The 26,083-nt window shown below is 39.4% G+C and overlaps 1 protein-coding gene across 1 annotated transcript in view; it reads right to left on the bottom strand.

Annotated features, from left to right (window-relative positions):
- Positions 1-26,083, bottom strand: part of GREB1L (GREB1 like retinoic acid receptor coactivator) — a 132,027-nt gene that overhangs the window by 13,081 nt on the left and 92,863 nt on the right. The window contains exons 12-25 of the mRNA XM_053941346.1: positions 25,256-25,441; positions 19,329-19,655; positions 18,348-18,476; positions 17,616-17,750; positions 15,507-15,704; positions 14,533-14,713; positions 12,947-13,139; positions 11,349-11,482; positions 8,984-9,323; positions 5,930-6,045; positions 5,346-5,590; positions 3,766-4,325; positions 3,213-3,315; positions 181-336 (exon numbers count right to left, since the gene is read on the bottom strand). Coding sequence (XP_053797321.1) covers positions 181-336; positions 3,213-3,315; positions 3,766-4,325; positions 5,346-5,590; positions 5,930-6,045; positions 8,984-9,323; positions 11,349-11,482; positions 12,947-13,139; positions 14,533-14,713; positions 15,507-15,704; positions 17,616-17,750; positions 18,348-18,476; positions 19,329-19,655; positions 25,256-25,441 — 3,003 coding nt within the window. The remainder of the gene's footprint in view (positions 1-180; positions 337-3,212; positions 3,316-3,765; positions 4,326-5,345; positions 5,591-5,929; positions 6,046-8,983; positions 9,324-11,348; positions 11,483-12,946; positions 13,140-14,532; positions 14,714-15,506; positions 15,705-17,615; positions 17,751-18,347; positions 18,477-19,328; positions 19,656-25,255; positions 25,442-26,083) is intronic.

The following is a 26,083-nucleotide window of genomic DNA, read 5'->3' as shown; positions in this document are numbered from 1 at the left end:
ATTTTAGGAGCGTTAAAAAACAGAGATTGTGATCCTGGTAAAAACTGTAAAGAATACTTTTTTTTTTTTCCATTTAACTTTGGGAGATTTAAAGGTTCTTGTGAACTTGTGTTCAAATGAACCAATAAACACTGAGTCTCAGTAGGAAAGTATTCCTTAAAAAATCTATATTTTACTTACCTTGTTTCACTCTTGAGAGTTGTTCTGTGTATACAGGACTTATATTTCTGTACTTAGGGTCATGTACACTCAGGTCAAAAGACATTTTGCTGAAGATCTCAATGTCTGGCCAGTGGTCATTGCTAGACTGAGTAATTTCGCTGTTTTCTGTATGATCTGCAACAACACACTTCAGGTAAGCAGAATCAGATACCCACCAAATGATGCTTATGTGATGGTTGCTGCTTTACAGTTGCACCGAAACTCACACAGACACACACACAGAACAACATCTTTGCACATGATAAATACTACCAGTGGAATTACAATCCACACAAAGCCATTTCAAAGAAATGGCAACTGCTTAGAAACTGCGTGCAGGGGAAGAAGCCTCCTAGGTATCTTTCTGCACTGTACCTCATCATGCTGCTGAGGTATAATTCACTCTGGTTTAAGCATAAAATGCTCAGATGAATGGTCCTATTTGTGCAGGAGGCACGGGTGTAGTAGTTTCAAGCCTCACTGTGATGGAATGAAGAGCACTGGGTAAATGAGAAGCAAAAGTATCCAAAGGCAGAAGGATGAAAGCAAGGAAAGAGAGGCTGTATATATTTATGAACCAGTAGCTGGTGGTACATGATAAAGGCAGGAGAAGACACACTCCTATTACAGAAGAGGATGTGGCCAGCAAGGATCAAGTGAAACTTTTCTGTATTATCCAACAGAGGTAAGTCTAAAGTAGAAAATCAAATTCAAGCAGTGGGAATGGTAGAAAACAATGGCCTAAGAAAATAACTTTGGAATGCAGCTTGAACATAAGTCAATTCAGATTAAAATGAGATGGAAGAACACATGAAAGTAGGTGTGTAACTGAGGTTACTGATTTTAGAAAAGTGAATTCAGGTGAAATGAAGGTTAGGTCTACAGATGAGCACATGCTCACCCTACCCTAATGCAAGAGGAGAGATAGTAATCTAAAGAGCTCTGAGTCCATTACTTTGACCTGGATAATATTCAAAATTTGGAGAGGGTAAAGGAAGTATTTAAAGATTACTTCTTTAATTGTGATAAAATGCAAATAGATTGACTAAAGAAATCTTGTGTTACTTTCATTATATGGCTATGAAATGCCTATTTCTCTGAACAAAGGAAATGCAGTGAATCTTACCCTTCTGGACTCAAGTACTTGGAATGATACTATAGGACAAATTATTAATACAGCTGAAGAAAATTGAGAATGGTCTGTAAATTGAAAGAGTTGACTAAATAGAAGATGGCAGCATGTAACATTGTAAGCATTAAGGCAGGTGAGATTACCAATGAAGTTAAAAGGTCAGTAGAGGGGCACACTGTTTAATATTTTCACTAATGTCACCAGCTTAAAAATTGACTTAAATTTGCTAGTGGCACACTCCTAAAAGTCATTGTCAGCATGGAGAAGGAATCAAAGATCAGCTGGAAAGAATTCAACAGCCTCAACAACTGTAACAATAAAAATTTGGTGGTATTTATCAGAAAAATTGTGAGTCATATGTGCACTCAAGAATTAATAACAAGCATTTCTGCAGCAGGTTGGGAGCATCTTGGTTGGAAATGATCAAGTTGCTGAGAAACCTTGGATTACAACCTAAGCATCAATGCCAGTGAAAAGGCAGAATGGAAAAGACCAGTGCATTCATGAGTTTCACCAGTCATGAGGCTTTCAGTGGGGGCAGGGAAATACATGAGCTGTTGTAGGCTGAGTTGGTTTAACATTCAGTTCTGCTCACCCATGCACCAGAAGATAAATTGAAAAAACATGTGTAGGCCAGAGTACCAAACTGAGGAGAATAAAGAGCCTGTCATTTGTGAGAATCCTGTAAGAAGATCCAGACTACCTAGATGAATGCTGAAGGGGAGGTAAGATAGCTGCCTGACCACTCCAAAGAAACAAAACCCAAAGAAGAGAAAAAGTATTTTAATTTAAATTACTATGGTTTTTAGGTCCCAAACAGAATGTGTATAAATGGGACAGAAACATATCTGGGGTGGAGAATAAAGTAGTATTTAAAATAATGACAACACAAGGGCTCTGGAGAAGCATTCCAACAGAAGTAGTGGGAGCAAAAAAGCTACAACCAAAAACCCCAACCAAACCCAAACTGCTCTTCTGCTGGAGTTCCATGCATTCCTGGCAGGGGTGTGACACGTTGCTGTGACCTCAACAGGCCAGTCAGCATGATGCAGAACATCTCTTGCATTTTAATATTTCATCCTAAGTTTCTGAGGTACTTTAGTTCAAACAACGAGGGAATAACTGCCCCCAAAGCTCAAAATCAAAGGAAAATATATTTTTCTCTTTTTTTTTTTTTTTTTTGCATGAATAGCACTCTATGAACAGAAATATTAGTCTTTTCAAAGGTTCAACAACAACTACATTTTCAGGATGCCAGTCGAATGCTCATGAGAATTACCAGAACAACATGAAGAGGACTAATTTTTAAAAGATTTTGCTCTTCTCAAGGCAAAGTCCTGCCATGGCAGTTCATGGATCTGTGAGATCTGACAAATGAACACAAATCCAAAGAGGATCCCGCTCCCCTTTATCCTCAGCATAGAACCTGCAAACTGCAGATAGGAGACAATCTTACTGAAAATGGGTATATAACTTCTAAAAAAAAAAAAAATAATAGTTAGGTTTCAGCCAGGAACAAAACACTCTTAAATGTCCTTCTGCTTAAAAGCAGCCTGCACTTAAAAACCTACAAGGAGAGAGAACGTGGACAGATGTTGCCCATTTGCAGCTTTGTGCTCACTTTTGTTTGAGTGCTACACAAATATATCAACCCAAAATACATTTAATAGTTCTCAAATAAGCCCATTACAAAGTTCACTTTTTTATCAATCTATACTGAAATACATGCAGACACCTAGAGTCTAGCTACACACCAATGGAGAGGACATGCAGTAGGTGTAATTCATAGTCTTTCAGTGAGCCTAGGAACTTCCTTGCTGAATAATACACAACATAGGCTGTTTATGACACATCTTAAGAATACCTACTAAATACTTACTGGCATTAATCTCTTCTTCATCATACACATCTACTTCCAGCAGCCGGATCAGCATGCGGAAGAGAATCCTTAGGAACTGCAAGTATGAACCAGTCTTTCCAACCTGAGCCAGAGATGGAAAAAAGTCTAAATGCCAACCCAAACTACTACAGTGGAAGGGTTAATTTCAGATAAATGCCTCTGGGCTTATCCCAAAGCTCTGTGTTCAGCTCTGCCTGAAAACACTGCAAGATGTCATAATGCCCACTATACTAAAAACACTTGTACTAAATTGGTCTCTGAGCACAACCTGGCCACAGCCTGTGTCACTTTTGTGTGCAGGGAGATCAGCAGTGATAACTGCTTCTCTCCTGACTTGCTCACAGCAATGTTATGCCCAGTCCCATTCACATGTGTTTCATTTAGCCTAAAACATGATATAAAGCATCACCCTTCCTCTCCTTACCATTTTCAGCGTGGACTTAGCCTTAAAATTTGACTTAATTTTTGACCTCAAAACACATCACCGCAAACTTGGCCCCCTCAGAGTGCTAAAAAGGCAGGAGGAACTTACTTGTGGTGGTCCTGTCAAAAGCAGCCGTCGGGGGTGAAAAGTCCTGGTGCCAGACGCCTCAGCCTGATTGCTGAAGTCCGCGTGGTGCTGTCGGGCTGTCGTCCACTGCCTGTAGTACAGAGACTCCTCTTCACTGCTCGTGTCCTTGCGGAGCAGAGGCCTCAGGGAGCTTAGCCAAGACACGTCAGCATGAGGCAGGAGGGAAGAGGAGGAAGGCAAGTTCCCATTTTTTGAGCTCAGGAGGCAGTACGCAGCTTTGGACAGGATGACGATGCGTGGCAGCGCCACGCGGAGAGCCCTGCTGTCCTTGGCTGACTGGGCAGGCCACTGAAAGGTTTGGGAGACTGACGACAGTGAGGAGAGTTTGGGAGTGGTGCTGCTGGCCATCTGGTTACCCAGCGAGTCACACTCTTGTTTCAGGGTCTCTCTGGCTGTAAAACTAGAGTAAACTCCCTCGTCTACTGAGCTGTGTGCCACAGCCTGGAAGTTAAGGGATGGTGCCTGCTTCTGAGACTTGTCTGCGGCACTCGAGGAGCTCACACCGTTGTCAGCCAGGGAGCCTGGGAAAACAAAAAGCAGGCAATGAAGAGTTACTGACTGACATAAGAAAACCACTAATTCCTTTGATCTACTAACGCTCCTAACATACAAATACTTCTGTTCAATGAATGCTGCTGTGGCTTAGGTCAGTGTTTCACCATGTAAAAAGAAATCATTTACATCTGTCTGTCCCTTTGGCTGGAGAGGCAAATGCCCTGCTGCAACAAGGTTCAGACTCCAAGTGCTCAATCCTAATTTTCTGTACGCTAGCTATCATTTCCCATCTAGGATTTGGAATTTGATGGTACAACGTTCTGAAAGTCAAGTTTAAAAAACCACTGCATACACAGATCAATTGTATCTTCCTTTCTATGAATAACAGAGCATTTATTTCACTGCAACTCGGACATGAACTGGGCTATGTCCTCTCCTCTCTACCTGTCAGGTTTAGTTAGTGTATGGGAAGACCTGGTGCATTGCAAAGACCCAGTTCTGCTGTCTTAATACCTCAGACCCATAGGGAAATAAAGGGAAGGAACCAGAAATGTCTGCAGAAGGCAAAGAAGGGAAGGCTTGGTGGGAGGTGATGCCTGAAGAGGTAGGACAAGACCCAATCATTCTGCTGGTCTTGGCAAGGAGGCAGATATCCATCCTCACCCATAGGTATTCCCAGAGTTACAGAGCATTTTTCTATTCCTAGAATTTTATACTAGCCCTTTTTGCTCTGATTTCTAAGATCTTTTCAGGATCCACTGAACAAAGCTAGCAACAAATGTGAAATATAGGTTTAAAAATCAAAATCACAAGGGATGCTTAGCTATGGCATACCATCCCTTCCATTGAAACACCGTCTCCTTTTAGCAGCAGACAGGAAAATTGCTCACTGTGTGAAGACTCTGCAGCTAACATTTCATTGTCTAGCCTGCAGCTGAATCCAGCTAAGCAACCCACATTTGAGAAAACATCTCAGTGTTTGCATCCAAATTCCAGTGACGCAGGAAGAAAGACTTGTTTTTCAGACCAACAGCAGAATAACTGACCTGAGGTTCCAGTGACAGCACTGCTGTTGCTCTGGGGCCGGTCCAAGTCTATCAGCAGCTCATCAGAGTCATTCTCGCTACCATTTGCCTTCTCCTGCTCCTTCTCACTGAGGTCAAGAGCTACAATAGGCCCTCGAATCGCCTCCTTGGAGACGTAGCAGCATGCCAGGCCTACCTCTTGCTCTAACGCAGTACGAGTTAAGTAGCTGGAGTCAATAAGTCGAAGGTCACAGTATTTTAATGACCTAGAAAAACCAACATGAAGGAAAAAAGAAGTTTTGTTTTCTCTCCTATCTTTAACTGCTTACTAAATATTCATGAACAATTTTATTAGTCTGCAGGCATAAAATTATTTTAAAATATTCAGCACATAAATTGTGCTCCTTTGTTCTTTGCACAGACACTTACTGACCCACAACACAGTGGAGTAATGTAACTTTTCACAAACTGCACTTTCCAAAGCTTTAAACAGTTCCTAACTGAAGTCTATAAAACTACACTTCTTTTGTGAAAAGACAGCTAGATGATACCAACTTATCTAAACATGTTAGACTGCAACCATATTGAAAGAGTAATAACAGCACCTGGGGAAAGTCTCTCCCAGAGGGTCCTTGCCAGTGAGAATAACAATGCAAGGTAGACCTTCCAGATCCTGATAGGTGCGGGGAATCCAGTCATCCTGCTCATTGCCCCTCCAAGCCTGTGAACAGAGAATATTCCAGTCACACCTAAATGACATCGTCTCAATCTTCAGCTGTTTCCTTTTTTCATCAGTTCCTGCTTTTGCTTTGTATATAGGCCTTGCTTACTCAACGGCCAACAGGAAGGAGACTTTGGGTGCAGGCATGCATTTGTTCTCTGGTAGCCAACTGTTAGCCAAGCATTAAATGCAAAGAAAATGGGTGCATACATTATTCAGTGCTGGAAATATTCACCAGGTGTGGTATTAGTGTGGTCTGTCTGAGGAAAAAGCAGTTGATGCGTTCAATTTGGCACAGATAAAAGATATTAATGTAAAGCTAAAGTAAGACTTTAAAGTGGAGTATGAAAGTGGGTCAATGAACCTTGCTTAATTATTTTATACAATGAAAGATTACATGACAGAAACACATTTCACCTTTCCCTGGAGGTAATCTCCCCCATAAAAGAACTGCTTACCTACAGTTTATCAAGGCCTGAGACCACAAAACTGCACCATTTTCCCTTAGCACTGGAAAGGTTGGTAGCATCAGTCCCATGTCCTTACACCCTTCAGTTCCCCTGGTTCAGCAGAGCTTACTGAAAAAATTTATTTCTCCAATTACCTAGTAGTATCTAAAGACTTGGTAAAGCAGCCTTGGCAGCAGAAAGAGATTTTCTGGCTCAATAAGGTTAGTCCAGCTGTGTGTTCCCCTGCCTCTCCACAGACTAAAGTTTCTGTGAAAGTGCATGACTAGAAAGTGAAATAGAGGAAGACAATTTTTCTTTTTATTTTCGTTGATTTTCTTCTCGCTAGCATAAGGACCTAAAGAGAAAGGGGCTTTGGGCTGTAAACTTGCATCCAGAAGATGCATTTCTTGACCATCTTTCTCAGAAGGTCAGAGAGGCGTAACCCTCAGGGCACCTCACTTCTGAATGTCTCCCAAACAGTTTGATCCTTGTTACACTTAAAGGGTATGCCATGACAGCATCCCTGGTCAGTGAAATAGTTATTAAAATTGTCTTCCATCTCTTGTTTCATTCTCTACTTCTGACTCACTGATGGAGAGGAATGACCTGTCTGGCTGCTCTGGCTGACCAGCAGGCTTGTCTGACAGAACAATGTAGCCACCAGCACTGCAGAGACAGCTGCCCACCCTCCTTGCCCTGCTAATCACACACCCTGCTAATGCCATCTGAGGGAGAGGCTAAGTTAAGTCACACTTTTCAGCTGGGTTTATTAACATCTATAAAGTTTCCCTCCCTGCCTCTGAAAATGATCATGATGAGGTCTTATTCTTCCTGCAACAAAGAGTATTTACTGGTGGGACCACATTTTGAGCCTCAGCACTCAGTAGCCTCATATTGCTCTCTCCCCATACATACATCAAAAAAAAGGGCTGGGATGCCTGTAGTGAAAATCCTTTAGTTTCAGTACTCCACCTAATGTCAGAACAAATGCCCAGCAGCATAGAGACTAAATCAAATTCGTCTGCAATAACCTAGGCTGATGAATTTTGTAATGGGAATCAGTTCCGTAAACATATGCTCACACCATGTCAGAAATCTTGCATTATCCCAGGCACCGGACTAGCAGTATGGTAGCACAACACCAGCCTCACAGTTGACCTTTATTATTCTGAAATACTACTGGGACACCCCACCTGAAAAAGACACTACAGACTTATATTTGGGCAACTGAATTCCTCTCCTCAACTCCCTTCATATGCATGGTTCAGATTTGAGGGTTTTTCTTCTAGTAAACTGCAAGAAAAGAAACAAATCCAGAATCCTACAGCTCTGTTTGGTCCAAAAATGCATCTTATGTTTTGGAGAGAGGAATAAGAAGAATTATTTTGAAGATTTTTTCACTCTCTACCTGATAAAATTCCTCTATTCCAGACCAATGTCTACATGGATATCCACCTGCAACAGCTCAAGGCCTCACAGGCTGTTTCAGCACTGCGTAAGGGCTGCAACTCACTATGGCAAAGCACTATTAAGAAGCCCTCACAGGACTCAATCCAGAATTATTTAGGGTGGAATTCATGCCTATCCAAAAAAAAACCCACCAGCACAGAGCAGTTAATCTCACATGTCATTTACTCATTTATGACTACTTTCTTCCCTCTCCTGCTGCAGATAAAGTTTGAGAAGCAGGAGTCATAGCTTCTTTAAAGGACGTTTTTTCTGCTTTTGGCTATAGGCAAGCTCTTTCAGACAGGCTCACAAAGTTCATTCCTCTTTTCTGTTGTTTTGAACATACTGTATAACTCATAGTAGAAGCAGAAAATTAAGCTCTCTGTGAGAATTAGAGCAGAGATCAGGACAGATAACCAGAGGCTACTTTCAGGCTGATACCTAAGGCAGGCAATCCATTGCCCCTTTGTTTAATGTAGTGAGATCAATACATGAAGTGGGTTTGGCTACTTGAACCATGCTCTTGTAAATCCATGCAAAATTTTAGGCTGGTGCAGATATGCTATGAATATATGCATGTAGCCTCTTCAGGCTTTCAGCATGCAGGGGGTTGAGGAAAGAAATCTGTGACAAACAGCATACTTTACCAGTTATCAGAAGGGCAGAAGATGGATGAACAGAGCAGACAACAGATACACTGGACAGATAGATAAGTTGGTGGAAATAATTAGTTTGCCCACAGAGATTTGAAGTCTGCTTTTAGAGATGAACCCTATGTGATGCACACTGTTAATCAATTTTAAGAAGTGAAATAACAGCTGGTGTTTGGCTTCATGGACCAGTAACAATTCAGGTTTGTTCCAAGTCTCTCTATCTTTTATGCTCAAAGTACAGAAATGCAATCACAGTGACAGGTACAGAGCACCTGCCCTTTCCCTGTAGAATAATTAACCTATAAACACATGGGAATAAACACAAAACAACTACAAAAGCCGGATTACTACAGTGAGCACACAAACAAACACTCAGTTTCTGCTAACCTTGAGCCGTGTCACGAAGTGTTTCGCGACAGTGAGCTCCGAGGCAGGATTCCCAAGGAGGATCTCGAAACGATACTGCAGCCCCAGCTTGTCCCTTACTTCCTGTAACCTCTCTTTGGCCAGCATGGCCAGCTGCACCGACGGCACCCGAATGACGAGCATGTGGCCACAGCCATTCTTATCCTTTCCTGGACTTGTGATAAGGTCATCCATTATGCTGAGTGTTTCAGGTGTGCTGTGATCCCTCAGAGAGGCCATGGTGGTGAGGGCCATCAGAGCTTGGGAATACTGCTGAATGAGCAGGTAGCAGCGGATCACCATGCTGTGCAGCCGGGGGTACCTTGAGGGAGACACAGTTCTGCATTAGCACATGCAAAATCACAGTACTGTCTGAAAATCAGCCAAAAAGCAGGACTGCATAGTGAGGAAGTGTCTATTTTTTCCAGTAGTGCTCAAAGAACGAAGTCTTCCATTTTCACAGACAAAACCTTCGAACAAATATTCTCTGCATTTGGCCCAAGTCCTGAGTTCAAGTAACAGGAAGTATAAACTTCTGTTACCCTCATCTGGTCCAAAATTTTAGCTAAAGATCTTTAGCTTGATGGAGATAAGGAACACCTCAGATCCAATTTATTCCGAGAACACACGCTTATAACTGCTTTGCTTTCCAGAAGCTTTTTCTTCTACAAACTGGAGGACCATCATGGCTTCGAGTGGTTTGTGGGAGAAGTACTCCATAATTTCACATCTCTCAATCTCTCACCAGAAAGTTGGACGTACCAATAAGAATTACTGGCTCTGAACCAAATCTGAACTTCCATTTTGACTTTTAACTTACATAGCAAACATCTTTGCCTTCATTACAGCTACATGCAGTGACAACAAATATGAAGTAAAATTTTAAGAGAAATACAATTAAAACCTACTCAAGCAAAAAAACCCACTCAATTTCTAGGCATTTCCCATGAGCTCACTCGCCACCATAACACAGAAAAATACTACACTATTATGCCTTACATCTCATAAGTCAGAATAACTAAAATAACTAGAAGTTCCAAATTTCTCTGGTCTCTTTCTTGAGTAATCTAATAGACAATATAATATCTATTTAAAGAAAGTTTTGGGTTTGTGTTTAGCCAGTAGATACAGTAGTTTGTTCTGGATACCATAAGCCAGTCATTAAAACAGTTAGTTTTTAAAATACCTTTTACTCTTCCTTCCATAAAAGTACCCACTGTACTTCTGCTACTAAAACAAATGGAGCCTTTCTTATAATACAAAACTGTCTGCAATATTTTCAGATTGTACAGCTGAATGGCTCATACACCCAGACAGAATAGCCCGGTTACTTGAAAACAGAGCCAAATTGATAAACTGTGACACAAAAATATATCATGGCTCTAAGGTAGAGAGGTTCACCTGCCATCAATTTCTAGCATTATCCTAATCTCGTATGATTATTTACACATACATAAATCCTCCTTCATCCTTTTTCCCACCCACACTTAAACAGAGAGATAGTGACCGCTATCTCTTCCATTGCATTTGACCAGAAAGAATAGGAGAAACATAAAGAATTGACTTAATTATTATTGCCTATTTGTAGATAATAACAAGTATTATGTATTAATTCTTTATTTAATTATTAATGTTGCTAATTTAACACATTTGATATTGAATTTTACTTAATAAATACAGATCCAGTTACAACTATTATACTGGCCTAATTCAAACAGAAAACACAGTACTGAACACAGAACAATCCTATTCTAGCAAATATGAAAACATGAGACCTATTATTTGAAGTGCTATAAAGGATCTGTCCTGCTGATACACACAGCAGATTAACTCCACATTGCTGGAAATTACAGTATTCCCCTCATTCCTGAAATGGGCACATTGAATTGTATCTTGGATATGTGCCATGAAAGTAGCTTTTTCAGGCAGCTGCAGGGTACTAACAGACTCTGAGCTGCAGGAACCAAAACCATGGCCAACTGCTGAAATAACAAAAATGTTTTTGAAACACCCTCACCACCAACAAGAGAGACACCAGAAGTGGTGAGGCATGAAACCTCTGGTAACTTCTGAGCTCAGCGATGGCTGAGCCAAAACAAGAGAGAAGCACAGCTGAGCCCAGCTTGCTGCTGAATGAACCCCATGTCTTCTAAAAACAAATGAAGGATATCCACTCCCTGCTTTAACTGCACTAAATTTGTTACAAAAATAAAATTGCACATACTTCACGTTTTCCAAGATCAATATCAAAGGTCACCATGTCTTCATCCCCTGTAATGGGGCTCATAAAGATGTATCTTTAAGATCCCAACTGGGCAGAATCTCAAGTTTCCATGTTATTATTTACCTTTCTAAAAGCGTGTTGACCATTTTTTCAAAGGTTTCATCACATCTCAAAAGGGGACTTGTGACTCCCCACTGGAGGGATTTGCTGTATTCATTCAAACCAAAGTATAGCTTTTCTTCATTTGCTGCATCATCCTGTTTCATACACAAACAGCAAAAATATAAGGTATTCTGGAACAAATTTTTATTTCTTGTGTCATTTTAAACAAATAAGCAGAAAGCACTTTCCCAACCAAAGAATCCTTTCTTTTTATCCATTCTCCCTAAGTGATGCTATTTATTTGTTTCAATTAATACAATAAAATGTAAATTGTTTTTTTTACTTAACTTATTATTTGCCTACAGCTAGGAAAGACAGGTGTAGGTCCTTGCAAATTTTTTCAGTGTATCTCCTACCTGCAACTGCAGGGGGTTTCTAGAATCCTGCTAATTATTTTCTGACTCCCTATCTCTGGCTTTAAATCTACTGAAAACTGTCATCTCATTTCTATTTAGTGTAGAACCTGAAAAGAGAAGGATTGTTAATTTCCAAAGTTGTTCTTGATTGTCAGAGTCTACATGCTTTTCTAATGAAAACCACAAATAAATATTTTTTTTTTTTGGAATGTAAATCTGCAGACAGCTATCAGAAAGGCAGAATATTTGTGTTTCAAATTTCACGAGCCTTTGATGGAAGCACAGCATGTTCTCCAGTGCATTTATATCAGCAGTAATCGCTAGGAATGTAATTAACCTCCTACAGTCTTCCCCTTTTTTGTGGGTTATTTTTTTAATCAGAAGACTAAAAGTTGTTAATTTTTTTACTTTTGGGAAACAAAAAATTATCTAGACCATTTTAGAAGGTCACCACATGGTTTATATTAACAAGCAACCAAAAAGCAAACTTAGAATATTCATTCATTCTGTCATTTTACATTAATTATTTTTTACAGCTCCCATTTTAAGACACTTTGCAGAAACTAATGGTCCACTCAGCACAGTAAAGTCAAATCTGATATAAAAACCAAACAAATAATAGGAGAAAATGCTATTTTTAGCAGGTTTATCCAAAACATCCTCAGAATCAGCTGGCTGAAAGGCTGAAAAAAGATAATAGTGCAGAATATCCAACAGGATTTTTCCTCTGCACAATGACAGCACCTACTACACCAAAACTTGTTAACCTAGCACACAACTTTAATTAGGACTGGGAACATAATGAACAGACTTGACATATAACATATAACTTACAGGCAAAAGTCAGACTGCTTCAAAAGGGAAAGCCAGCTCTGGAGCTTTATGGCATGCCTACATAGCTTTGTCTGACCAGAGCAGAGTAAGTGAATTCTCATCATGCCATGCCATGCCATGCCATGCCATGCCATGCCATGCCATGCCATGCCATCTTGCCATGACTGGATAAGGGAAACTGTTTAATTCCTGGTCCTAAATATCAGGTGCTACCTCTACCATCAGTATCTCAGGGCTGTCTATCTGGAATCCGAGAGAATAAACTCAAGCAGAGAAAGAGCTCCCTCCCAACACACACATTTTCTAGATTCTGTTAGGGGTGAATTCCCCATTAAAATTCACAGTTAAAATTAACAGTTAAACACTTACCACAGTGTCAGATTGTATCCAATGTACCTCATTGCTAGAGCTGATCCTGGACTGCTGTGTTTGCAGGGCATAAGGGAAAGAGCTGACCTGAAGAACAAGGAGGTTGAATGCTTCAAGCACCTCCCTGCAATTAATAACTCTATCAGCCAGACCATGATTAGGCTCACCATGTGACAGGGAACTTGAAATGGCACTGCAGAAATAAGAATGCAAAGAACTGCCTTACTGATGTCCTGAAATTCAATGGATTACTCTCTTCCTACAGAAAAATCTCTAAATGATTGAGAACCATGGCTCAAAAAAAACTCTATTTGGAAAGGTAAAAGACTTCAAAAAACATTTGACTGTTCTCTGTGGGTAAACTCAGGAAAACAAGGGAAAACAACAAACACCTAAATAAAGGATGGAAATCTGTTGACAGTGAGAAGGTGGATTAGTGTGACAAGTTAAAAAAGTATCACACAGAGGAAACCAAAAATAATCCAAAGCTGATTAAACCCCTTCATTAAGAAACACTGTTCCATGAGCTGTGGGGATAGGATATAGCAGCAATTTTATGAAATCCAGTGGCTTTTCCAGTCTGAAATAACAAACTTCTGAAAGGCTGGAGAGCCTGAAAATCTACTGATGTTCTGAGCTCCTGAAATTGCCTTTACTTCCATTATGTATTCAGAAATTCCAAATTCAAAGTATAGCAAGGACAATAAAAAAAGTGAATGGGAAGACCAGATAGAAATAATGTTGCTTTTGTCTCTTTTCAGCTGTCCTTCAAGGAGAATAGTTTGCTTATTATAGAACCATAGAATGGTTTGAGTTGGAAGGGACCTTAAAGATCATCTAGTTGCAACTCCTCTGCTACGGGCAGGGACACCTTTCACTATTTCTAATATGGAAAAGAATCCCACAACTTTATACATCATGTTTAAACCACATTATTCTCCTTAGTTTACTCATGGAAAAAGAACAGAATAATCAGCTTTACTTTTTCCTTTCTTTTTTCAATATGAAGTTGTGATTTGGTGTGAATAAATATTTTTGCATGTTTGTACATGTTGTGTTTAGACCTCAAGCCAAATTCAATACAGTTTCTTTAAATCCTTTTCTTACAGAAGCTATGGCATCTTTCTTATAATGCAGACTTAAATGTCTGCAAACATTTATCACAATACACTATTATCAGGGATAAAAACATGAATTAAAGCACAACCAGCTTGTGGGCATTGGACACATTTGGTTTTGAGTACAGAAAAAGAAGAGAAATAGAAAAAAAAAAGGCAAGAAGAACAAAGAAATTCGCAAAATCCAGCATTTCCCCCCAGATTTCAGCACCATAGCATAGAACCCTAAAAAGAGTCCTGTTAGGCATCCAATAATCTGAAACTAGTCTTACCTAGCTTCAGGTGAATCAGAATTAGGTAACAAATATCATGGGCAACCAAAAGAGATTCTTTCCGATTATAAGGCACAAAATGCCTTAAAAATGTCTAGACAAAGCAATACGCATCTAAGATCATAAGTCTTCTGAAAAACCTAAGGGGAAGGTGCTGGGAGAGGATGGTTTTCCTTCAGCAGACTGGAGCAGCTACCTTGTTAAATCCACGTGGGCATTGTCATGAACCAGCACAAAGAGCGTGTAGGGGTTCTGCTTCACTCGCCTCATGAAAACTTCAAATTTAGCTTGGATCTCATTGTCCAGCCGAACCACGTATTTCTCAGCTCTCTGATAGGCTGTCCCATTGTCTTCTAGGCCCAAATCCACAAGCACACCTGTCAAAAAGAAGAATACAACAAAAATAATTTCCTTTGAGTGCATCCAAAAGTGAAAGGTCAATGGGAAGTTGCCACTTGTCCACCAAACCACTGATAGGTCCCAGCAGAAAGACGATTATCCAAATGCGATTTCTCTAAAAATGGAGGCCAAAATGTGCTCCTTGGCTCCTGGATTTCCTCTAGAAAGTGCCTGAAGACCTTTCAAAAACTTCTCACATTATCAAAAAATGGGGGAAAACATCAGGCCTCCACAAACGTTTCCAAAGCAGCACTCAGTGGGGTATGCTCTATGATCAATCCTCAGCCAATCTTGCCTACATTAAGCTAATATATTAATATTGTTTGAGTTAGAAAAAGTCACTCTGACCTTTCCTTTGCAAATATCATTAATTTATATAAAATTGATTCTCCCTAGTATCGCATCGTATCATATAGTATCATACATCATATCATACTTTTCATGCTCTGCTTCAATGTTTGTGTCAATACAATTAGTCTTTGTAAAGACATATTGCTGTCATATTCATAAATTAGGCATAGTGCAATGCATTTAACTTTGAATGTCATTTGAATTAAAGAAGTAGGAATAAACTACTCTAAAATATGGGTCAATTAGGTATTTTCCAGGGTCTTAATGATTTTGTAATTTTTTTTTTTAAGTTAAATAAAACACAAACTACATGGACAAAAGATTTATTGGAGCAACTTACTTTTCCCCTTACACCAGTAATGATGTAATAACATCATCTACTGGAGTTTATCAGCCTGTTTGCCCTCCCCTCCTTTTCACCTGATTGTCGAATCCGCTGAAGGGTCTGCTGCACCAGGACTTCCGAACGGGGCACTATCACGATGAAGTCCACCTTGCTGAAGTGGCCCAGATCCAGGCTCTGATTGCCACTGTCTGCTATAGCACAAACCTGGGACAAGAGCTTTCTGGCAACTGTGAGCTGTGGCTGGTAAATTTGGAAGGTATCAACATCCAAATCTAGAGTGTGATTGTTTGAAAAAGAAAACAAAACACAGCAAGAAACATGTTTATTTTCCCACCCCCCCCAGCAAAACATGACCCTCCAAACAGCCTACCCTCTATTATCAGGAAAAATAAAATCACTCACCAGAATAAATCTCAACCTTTTGGAGAGTTTGGTCCAGATCACAAATGCCAACTTTCTTTCTTTGATCAAAATGTGGTAATATATCAGATGACCTCAAGTACAGCACTGCCCATTTTTTAAAATGCCCTAAGTGTTTTAAGGATTTCTAACAGTGTGACCCAAGGAAATCTCAATGCCAACACAGCGAAATGCATTCTGTTAAATGAACCAACACATACATAATATGCATGCACATACATAGATATATATAAAGATGTGCATGTGTACATATAATAAAAAGCAGAGAGAGAGGAACAAAGCTCTAATGTTCTCCTGAAACTCAGATTTATTTGGACTTAATGAACATCAGTATCACACTAGATGCAGAGAACTGAGAGACCGACCAGAGCACTTTTGTTTCCTCAAAATAAAAAGCATGTTCCATTTCAGTATTTCCATTAGGTAAATTCTATGTCCAACAATCCATGTTTCATTAACCACTTTTCAACTTGCAGATTACTAGATTAAATCCTATATTAGTATTACAGTTTTTTTGTTTATGCTATTTTTTCTACTGTGTTTTTTTGTTTATGCTATTTTTTCTACTGTGTTGGTTTTACACAGGGATGTGTTTTAGTCTGTGTGTGTGCCCATGTGATTATCTCCTGTTCAAATATGCTTTAGTGTCCATTTCAGCAGATCTGCTGTGGAAGAAATGTCCCTCTCATTGCCTAGGAGACTTATTTCTTTGTGTTTTTTTTTTTTTTTTATTCAGGCAGTTTCTCAATAGCTTCAACCACTGTACAGCCATATGTTAAGGACAAAATGAACTCAGAACAATTGTTTGAGAAAATATGAAGGTTTCAAAAAAAGTACACAGTAAGAAGAAAAAAATGCTCAGAATCTAAAGATCATTCTCCCTTCAAATTAATCCTCTGGGGAAGCTCAAGACTTGTACTTCTGAGGGTGCCAGAGCGAAGTCCCTGGTTGCCCTTCTAGCTGCATCTCCTGATGCATGTGGAGACAATAAACCATTTTGCTTCCATTCAGATTTAACACCAAATAGATGAATTTAAGTTAACTAATATGAACCAAGAGCATACCTTTCTTTCACAGAAAAAAAGCTTTACTGGAGGTTGAATTTGCTTTGATACTTGACCTGAAAGAATCTCAGTGTTCACAACAGCTCAGTGTATCTTTTGCCATTATCGTGATATGAAAAGGAAAGTAAGTTTAGAACTCTGAATAGCTAAAGAATTCTGAAAATTAGCAATTTTAGACCAGAAATCCTAGCTTACCTTTTGCACTTAAGTATCTTATCACATTATGCTGAATAAGACACATCTCAGATCAACAAATTACAGATTACACTTGCCTAGCACTTTCAGCCCAAGATCTTAAAACACATTCCCTAAATGTCTAAGCCTCAGAGAACAAGTCTCTAATGCATATTACCAGGCAGGAGGACACCTGTTACATTTCTTTTCTCCATTCAAAAAGATGAGATGAATCCATTCTGTCAGTGTTACAAAGAAACATCTCCTCTACTCTGCCTGATGCCTAACAGAAGATAACATGTTTTAGCTTAGAGAATATAAAAACATCAGGGAAAAAAAGTGCTGAAGGTTATTACAGAGGTTTTCTGAGTAACTGCTGTATTGCTACATTTAGCTGACAGTATTAGTATTTTAAGGTTGGCACACTGACTGCAAATGTGGCCTCAGATTCTCCTGAGGTGTATGCATTTTGACTTTTAACAAGCTACTCACTTTTTTTCATATCTTGCACATAAAAAAAATTACCTGGTTCTTGTGTAGAAACCATGGCAATTGCCTCCTGAGATGACACACACTCACTAACATCTCCATTAAAAGGAATAATGACACTTTCCCCTCTCTGCTGTAGCATCTTCTCCAGCAGTTTGTCCAAATCATCACCTAGATCAGAATTAGGAACACCAAATGATCTGGAAACCGTTTCAGAGAAACACCATCGAACATTACATACACCCATGTTCTCATATAGCTGATGTCAAATCTGCACTCAGGCAAGGGACTGGGGATACAGGGAAGAGAGAAAGGCAGAATACTTTTTTATCTACTGATTTACCAATTGGATTCATTAAAAAAAAAAAATAAGAAGAAAACATAGTTGTATAATTTCAGGTCTGTGGCTTTACAGCTACTGGTGACATCTGATGATTACAAAGAAACACACACTATAAAACAACCTCTAAAACCTTGCTAAAAGCACAAACTAGAAAACACTTGTGTACTTATGGGTGCCTTACATGCCCTGCCATTCAACACCTGAGACAGGGTTAAAAATGTTTTGCCAGAGGGTTATGAACTACCACCACACAGGTGAAGGAGACAAGCACTCTTTTATACACAAGGAGGAGAGGGGAATAGAATGCTTCTGGATGGAGAGAGCAGAGCTGTATCCATGTGCATTTTACCTGTTGAACAGGAGACACACCAACCCAAAACAGAAGACTGTCTTGGCTAGAACTTCTGTTTCTTAGAATCACTCACCTAAAGATGTATTTTTGAAATGTGATGCCAGGAAACTAACTTTCCCTGTGATGAGCTCATAACTGATCTCTTTTAAAAATTCACTGGTGGTAAGCATGCTCTCTGCAAGGGCCCGAGATTGATACTGACCTGGAGGAGAGAAGGGAAAGGTGTGAGTGCAAACCTTAATACAGTTTACTGTCAAGACAACCTCCTCATCCTAGAAGTCCGGGGCACTCTGATCTTCAATCATGGATCTCCACTACCTTTACCCAGTAGACTGGGAGAACAGTCTCAAATCTACTTCATTAGTGACTGGAGAATTAGTTGATATAACTAATTTTAGCAGGTTCTTTGCAATTGCACATCATTTTGCATACTTGTATGACAAATGATACTCAAAATAAGTATTTGCACCTTAGACTAAATGGATAAATAGGAAAAAAGTAATTATCCCTAGTGTGGGAGAAAAAAGGTAAAAAAAGTAAAAAATGGCATTACTGATTTATCTGCCTATGAAGGAAGGATGACTAGTCAAAGTTCATTTCCATCCAGACATATTCATTCACACACAAACACCACAGACAGTCATCAGTGCAGAATAAAAAGGATAAAAATAAGGATAAAAAGGATGAAAAGCACAATCTGTTTTAAGCAGTCTGCAGAAAACTAAGCCATGTAAAATATTGCAGTTGTTACAAGAAACAAAGACAAAGCAACTATTTTGCCACTGGGTCACTTCAAGATATTTTCTAAGGCAATCACACAAACAATAAAGTCTAAGGCCTCTCAAGAAGTAGTAATGACTAGCATAAAGAAATTTTTCTATATCCTCATGGACCTCAGGACTCCAAGTCTTGCTGAACATATAGTAAACTGTGACACTGCAGTGCAACAATATAAAGGAGAATAAAAAGAACAAAAGGGATTTAAAAAACTGGATCAATAACTCAAGAAAATTAATTTGCATTGCCATTTGAAGCAGTCTGCAAATATACTCACCTAGAACCACTACACAGAATTCATTTCCTCTAATCTTTGATGCACAAATGGCAACTACATAATCTGGTAGCTTTTGCTGATGTTTCATTTCATTGAGAGACCTCAAGGTCTCCGAGATGCCCTCTGCCAGGGAATTCTGTGTGACGACCACATGCACGAGATCCCGAGACACACTGGCGATTAACCGGGCAAGCCAAGGGAGTTGACCCGGTGACACAGAGATACACTGTGCACTCATTTGCAAGGATCTCTCTCTCAGAGTGAACTCCTGCATAGCTTTCAACATGATCTGCTCAAATTCTTCCCTCAGGGGTATCTGGTCAGGACCTACAATGAAAACAAACAAATAGAAGAACAGTGTCTCATATAAAAATGTTATTGAACCAGGAATAATTACATGTCTGTCTTGATCTGACAAGCTCCTTCACTACATTTTTTTATATTTAAAAAAACCCACTTGCTACTCAGTGGATATCTACCCACGTGGCTTATTCTTGGTTTTTTATTTTAGAAGCCTTTCTCTTCCACCACCGCCTTTTTTTGTTCCTCCTCCAAACAATGAGGTATTCCACCTCACTCCTAGCTTCAGCAACTGGTGGGACAAACAAGGGAGTGGGAAAATATGTGCCTTTTGCCTGGAAGAGAAGGATTAAGCATGCAGCCATATGTTTTTGCAGCAGAAATTCAAAATGCTTATCCTTGTAGCCTAATCACAGCCATGCAGCCTGACAAAGCCTGTTAAGTGCTCTTTGCTTTGCTTTTCTCATCTTGCATACTAATCAACTAAGCATGGATGCAAATAAACATGTTTAACCTCTTCCTTAGCTTAATTAAATTAATTTAGCAAATCTGCAAGCATCTAACATAAAGAAGAATATGTAACTTTAGATCTACATTCCCCAGACTCTGTCAACTGTACTGTCAACTTGAACTGGATAACAGAAATATAAGCCATCCTATCTTGGCATCAGTCGTCCAACTGAACTTCAATTAACGTTCTGTTCAGTTAGCTTTGTCTCATTGTCAAAGATATTCAGGAACACTTAAAAAACATTCATGAACACAGAGTAAAAAGTAACCATGGCTTATATTGCCAAGATCTCATATCAGTGCCAAAGGAGTCAGCTTCACACTTCAGCAGCTTGCTTTTCTATGACAAAAACGAGGGGGGAGCGGGGGTTAAATAACAGAGAGATGTAAAATACTGGGTTTGGTTTTATGTTTTCTTTCAGGCCACAAAACAGAAAGGTTGTGTGAGAAACAGGGTGTGGGTAAATAACCCACAGCACAGAATCAGTAACAATTGCCACCTGTTGTCATTTTTGCCTCTTTGAGAAGTAACATATGGGAAGTGTCACCATCCAATTACCATAGGATGGTAAGACAACTATAAACTTGTAAGTGCAAGGCTGTTTCCATTTTTGATGCAAACTGAAAAATTCTGATGAGTCAAATTTAACGCAGCATGGGCATAATTCTTTCTTTTACAGTTCTCTTTTGGAAATGTACTTTCTTTTTCCTTCTAAGAAAGCATCACACATTCTAGGTCCTTGAAGATCTCAAAATTTAGAAAAAACCCTAGACATATATCAGTAGAGAAGAATGTTCCTCTGCAGAAATAAAGTAACATATCAACCCCTGAAAATGATGCTACCCACTAACAGAAATAAAAGCAAGCTTTTGCTGATTGAGGGAGGCTACTTAAGAAAGAGGCTCTAAACACAAGGGTCATCATCATGAATCCAAGTAGATTAAAATAATGGTACAAATGGAAGAGCAGTTTCTCAGTATGAGAATACACAGAATTTCACTCAGATTACTTATAAGAAAGTATGGCAGTCTTTCTCCACAGAAAAATAATGGAACTAATATCAGATGAGATATAAGACAAAACTATAGATATTGATTTTGATTGTGAATAGTTTCCTAAAAAAAATATATTGATGCTAAAAGGGAATATATAGAAGCTTCTCTACAGAAATGAGCATGCAAATGATCATCTTGATTTCAAAAACAAAACTGCAAAAGAAACAATATAATAAAATATTAATGTCTGAGTTACATCCAGTTGGTGTCCGGTCACAAGTGGTGTTCCCAAGGACTCAGTGTTTGGGCCAGTCTGTTTAATATCTATATTGAGGATATGGACAAGGGGATTGAGTGAGATTGACTCAGTTGGGTAAAACATAGTGCTAATCATGCCAAGGTAGTAGGTTCATACTCCATAGGGGCCATTCCCTTAAGTGTTGGACTTGATGATCCTTATGGGTCCCTTTCAAGTGACAATATTCAGTAATTCTGTATGAGAGCACCCTCAGGCAGTTTGCAGGTAACAGAGGGCAGGAAGGCTCTGCAGAGGGATCTGGACAGGCTGGATCAATGGGCTGAGAACAGTGTTTTGAGGTTCGACAAAACAAAGTGCCATATCCCACCCTTGGGTCACAACAACCCCGAGCAGTGTAACAGGCTTGGGAAGAGTGGCTGGAAAGCTGCCTGGTGGAAAAGCACCTGGGGGTGTTGGTTGATGGCTGGCTGAACATGAGCCAGCATATATATGCCTAGGTGGCCAAGGCCAATGCCTGGATTGCACCAGAAATAATGTGGCCAGCAGGACCAGGGAGAGGATCATCCCCCTGTACTCAGCACTGGTGAAGCCAAACCTTGAGTCCTGTGTACAGTTCAGGGCCTCTCACTACAGGAAGGATGTTGAGGTTCTGGAGCATGTCCAGAGAAGGGCAATGGAACTGGTGAGCACAGGTTCTATGGGGAATGGAGCTGGGGTTGTTTAGCCTGGAGAAAAAGAGGCCCAGGAGGACCTCATTGCTCTCTACCATTACCTGAAAGGAGGCTGTAGCCAGGTGGGGATTGGTCTCTTCTCTCGGATAACAAGTGACAGGACAGATGGAAAAGGCCTCAAGTTGTGCCAGGAGAAGTTTAGATTGGACATTAGGATAAACTTCTTCACTGAAAGGGTGGCTAGGCATTGGAATAGGCTGCCCAGGAAAGTGGTGTATTCAGCATCCCTGAAGGCATTCAAAAGACACATGGATGTGGCAGCTGGGGACATGGTTTAGTGGTGAACCTGGCAGTGCTGGGTTAATGATGGCCTCACTGATCTTAAAGTTTTTTTTTCAACCTAAGTGATTCAATGCTGCTATGATTCTATTCTTTTATTCTACACAGTTTAAGTCAACATATTCAAATGCCATCCATTTCTGGCTGACACTCATTTCTGGCTAGACAAATTTCAGGGTACATCCCACAGAGACTACTTCTCCAACCATCTAAAACAGGAGAATTGTTGGATTAAGCTCTTGCTTTTAGTTTCTGACTATCCCTTCCACTCAAAACAAAGCCCTGCAAGAGTCTTGAGTCTGGATGTGCATTTGGACATTAAAATTATAAAACACCTCTGGGTGTCACAGCATACAAAATATAGATTCAAAATTACTCAAATGCATCACAACAAGAGAGAAGGAAGAATGATTTCAGAATCCTAAACAGGTGGTATAACGAAGGATTCAGAAATCTTTTTCAACCAGAACACAGACCACCTTAGCACTGCATAGGCTGAGATTGTTTTTGTAGAAATGGCAGTGCAATAGTAAAAAGCTGACAATTACAGATGATGGAATGTAACCCATACTGCAAATATGGGCATTCTCAAGTGTAAAAACAAAGCTTGAGAATACTTCACCATGGATGCTGCTAAAGATAAAAAATGTGAAATCCGAGTAAGTCCCAGAGGTAGACTAAAAAAACTCACTAAAATCAAACACACTTCCTTATCTTTTTTTACTTATTCCTTTATCACAGTCAGTGGAATTTATTTATAGCAACGCTACAGCTCACAACCACATGTTTAACTACATATAGTCTTCAAAGGTTTAAAGCATCAGAAATGCATTTGGTTTTTTTTACTTTGATTTGTAATATCATCACGAGTTGCTCAGCAGATTTCTGAAAACACAATAGCATCGTCTACAATTAATGTTCTCATAATTTCACAAGAAAACTGACAGGAATTCTCAGCTATATCCTTTTTTATTTTTTTTTTCAAAAAAAAGGAGTACTTCCATGGATAATATTCTTATCATCTGTGATCACAGTCATCTGCAAATGTATTTTATACAAGTAGAGAGATCTGAAAAAAATTAGGCAAGATAATCACGCTTTTGCCTGCTTTTTTATCTTTGCCTTTATCTTACTCTTTCCCCATATTTACATTTACATTTTAGTCCTATTTTCTCAATTTAAAAAAAGAGGCTTATGTGAATAAATTGTTAATTTATAGGTGTATTTGTCTCTTCTTGACAAAAACTTTTGAATCTGGCCACCCTCCAATTATCTCTAATCTGCTTTGATTTAACAACATGGGACAAAGGCTACAGTTTGGTGCAGCTGTCACAATTCCAACAGCTTTAAGTTTACAGCAATATTCAAACCAGCAACATGTTTTGATCCCCTCCTCTACAGAATGTTTTTACTTTTCTCCTCATGAGGCTCTTTCATCTTACAGTACTGGCACACATCTCCACATAAGGTCAAATAGGAAACTATTCACCTTTGCCCAGCTAAGAACAAAAAGCCAAACTAAACACCTGCTAATAAGAGAGCTGCTTTATGCTGAAGTCACAGTGCTCAATAAACACAGTTCTGCTACAGAAGCTTTGCATGAAGCCTCCTTTAGTTTGCAGCAAGTATAGACTTGCTGCATACATCTAACCTTAGCCTTGCTCATGAAGTGTGATTCACTGATTCACAGGTTTCAATAAATAGTTTATTTTTAATTGGAAATGCTGTTATCTGCTGGCTACAAATTTGCAAGCTGCCTCTATCAATCCAAAAGCAGCTGCTTTTAAACACACACTCTACAAACTTTCCAATAAAGAAGAAAATCTCAACAAATTTAGGCCCACTGAAAGAAAGTAACAGAAAAACATCCTGTAAGAAATCAAACCCTTTGCCAGTCCTAACATGGCATCCAATGGACTAGTGAGGCAGAGAATGATAAACAAAGCTAACAGGTCACTTAGAGAGTATTACAACATGGAAAATGGTTTCCTTCCTGTCTCTTACAGAACTGGAGCAAAGTGTAAGCACTCACGGGTGAAACCGGCACATTGGGGGCACGTTTGCTCCCCAAACTGTAAGGTTATCAGCAGTTGTGCTGCTTTTGGAGCACCTGCATATTTCATACCATTATGTATTACAGATGCACTGTGCTCTTCACAAAAGTAACTTCACACTCCCCTATGATAAGTGGCATCTTTTCAAATACAAAAGTTAGGGTGAGACTGCCATGGAAGTTTCCCAACACTATCCTGCATTTTTAACTTCTAAAACCTTGCTGCTATCACTGCTTTTTTTATTCTAAGGTAGGGAAAATGACTGGACCTGCAATAAGAGAAAAACATGTGGCTTGCTGGTTTGCTCTCAAACTTGCAAAAAGTGCATTTCAAAAACATTTACAAGAACGAGATATGCACTGAATCACTTGCCTTAGTCTGAATAACAAATGCGGTTTTCATGTAAACAGTGCTGTCACCAAAACAATGACAACCATCACACATCTGCCAGCATTTGTCACAAAACTGAATAAAACAGACCAAGTGTCCTTAGAAAGGGCTGTGATAACTGATGGTTTGATACCCTAAGAAAATGAGTTATCTGCATTGCAAATCCATTTCACAAAGGTGACCTGGTCAATCCCCATATGGAGAGTAGAAGCAGTATCAGCCTTTAAATTCACTTCACTTCTTCCGTTTCAGGAACAAAGTGGCAAAGTCACACACACTAGATGGAGCCACTTGCCTCTTCCAGCCAGAAAAGCAGCCAGAAAACTGGCCCTAAAATGGACATAAAGAAGGTATGAAGAAAAAAGGACAGTCTCAAATAAAACCACGTACTTATGACAAATTGCTTACCTAGCTGGACAAGATACTGAATAGTCAAAAGTATCATATTCTCCACACTTAGCAGCTGACTGCTAGACAAACCCAAGAGATCCAAATCCTTGTTTTCCAGCTGTGGAATCTTGTAGCAGTTCACCAGCAAGGGACTTACAACAATATCACCAACATTTCCATAGAAATAAGGTAAAGTGCCATAGCCTATGATAAAAGAAACAAACCCCCCCCCAGAAATTAATGAAATTTGCTATTACATGAAATCTTGCACAATAACACATTTCCAAACATCTTCTTAAAGCTGTCTGGCAAAACACATTGCACCAATGACTGTTCTTGGCATTATAATAGCTTAAAAATAAATTATAGGCCAGGGATCCTCTGCTGTGTTTTACAACAAGTGATCACATACATTTGCAAGAACTAACATTAACTGCATGATAACTATTGTTATCCAAATACAGATGAGAATATTATCTGTTTGGGTCTTACCCTGACCTTTAAATACAGATTCTCCATAATATAGTGTACAAAGAAGAAAAATCAATGAAAGCAAAAGTACATTGATCTTAACATTATAAAAGCAGCATAAGTCACATTAGCATTGATTCAGCCACTGGTATTGCTGTGGTTGATTTCACTTTCTTGCCACCTTCCCATTCTGTTTTCATAAACAGGTAAAATAAACATCGACAACTAAACATGCTATTCTGTAAGGCAAAACACATGAGCACAGGCTAACTCCTATTTTCCTTCAAAATGTTTTTCGTTTCAAAAGAAGCATTTCCACAGAGATTTTGCCAAATCCATCCTTTTGGGTACATCTGGTTCTGTACTATTATTAGG

Source organism: Vidua chalybeata, chromosome 1 (genome assembly GCF_026979565.1).
Source record: "Vidua chalybeata isolate OUT-0048 chromosome 1, bVidCha1 merged haplotype, whole genome shotgun sequence".
In the NCBI taxonomy this organism is placed as follows: domain Eukaryota; kingdom Metazoa; phylum Chordata; class Aves; order Passeriformes; family Viduidae; genus Vidua; species Vidua chalybeata.
This window is presented reverse-complemented; position numbering and strand designations above follow the sequence as displayed.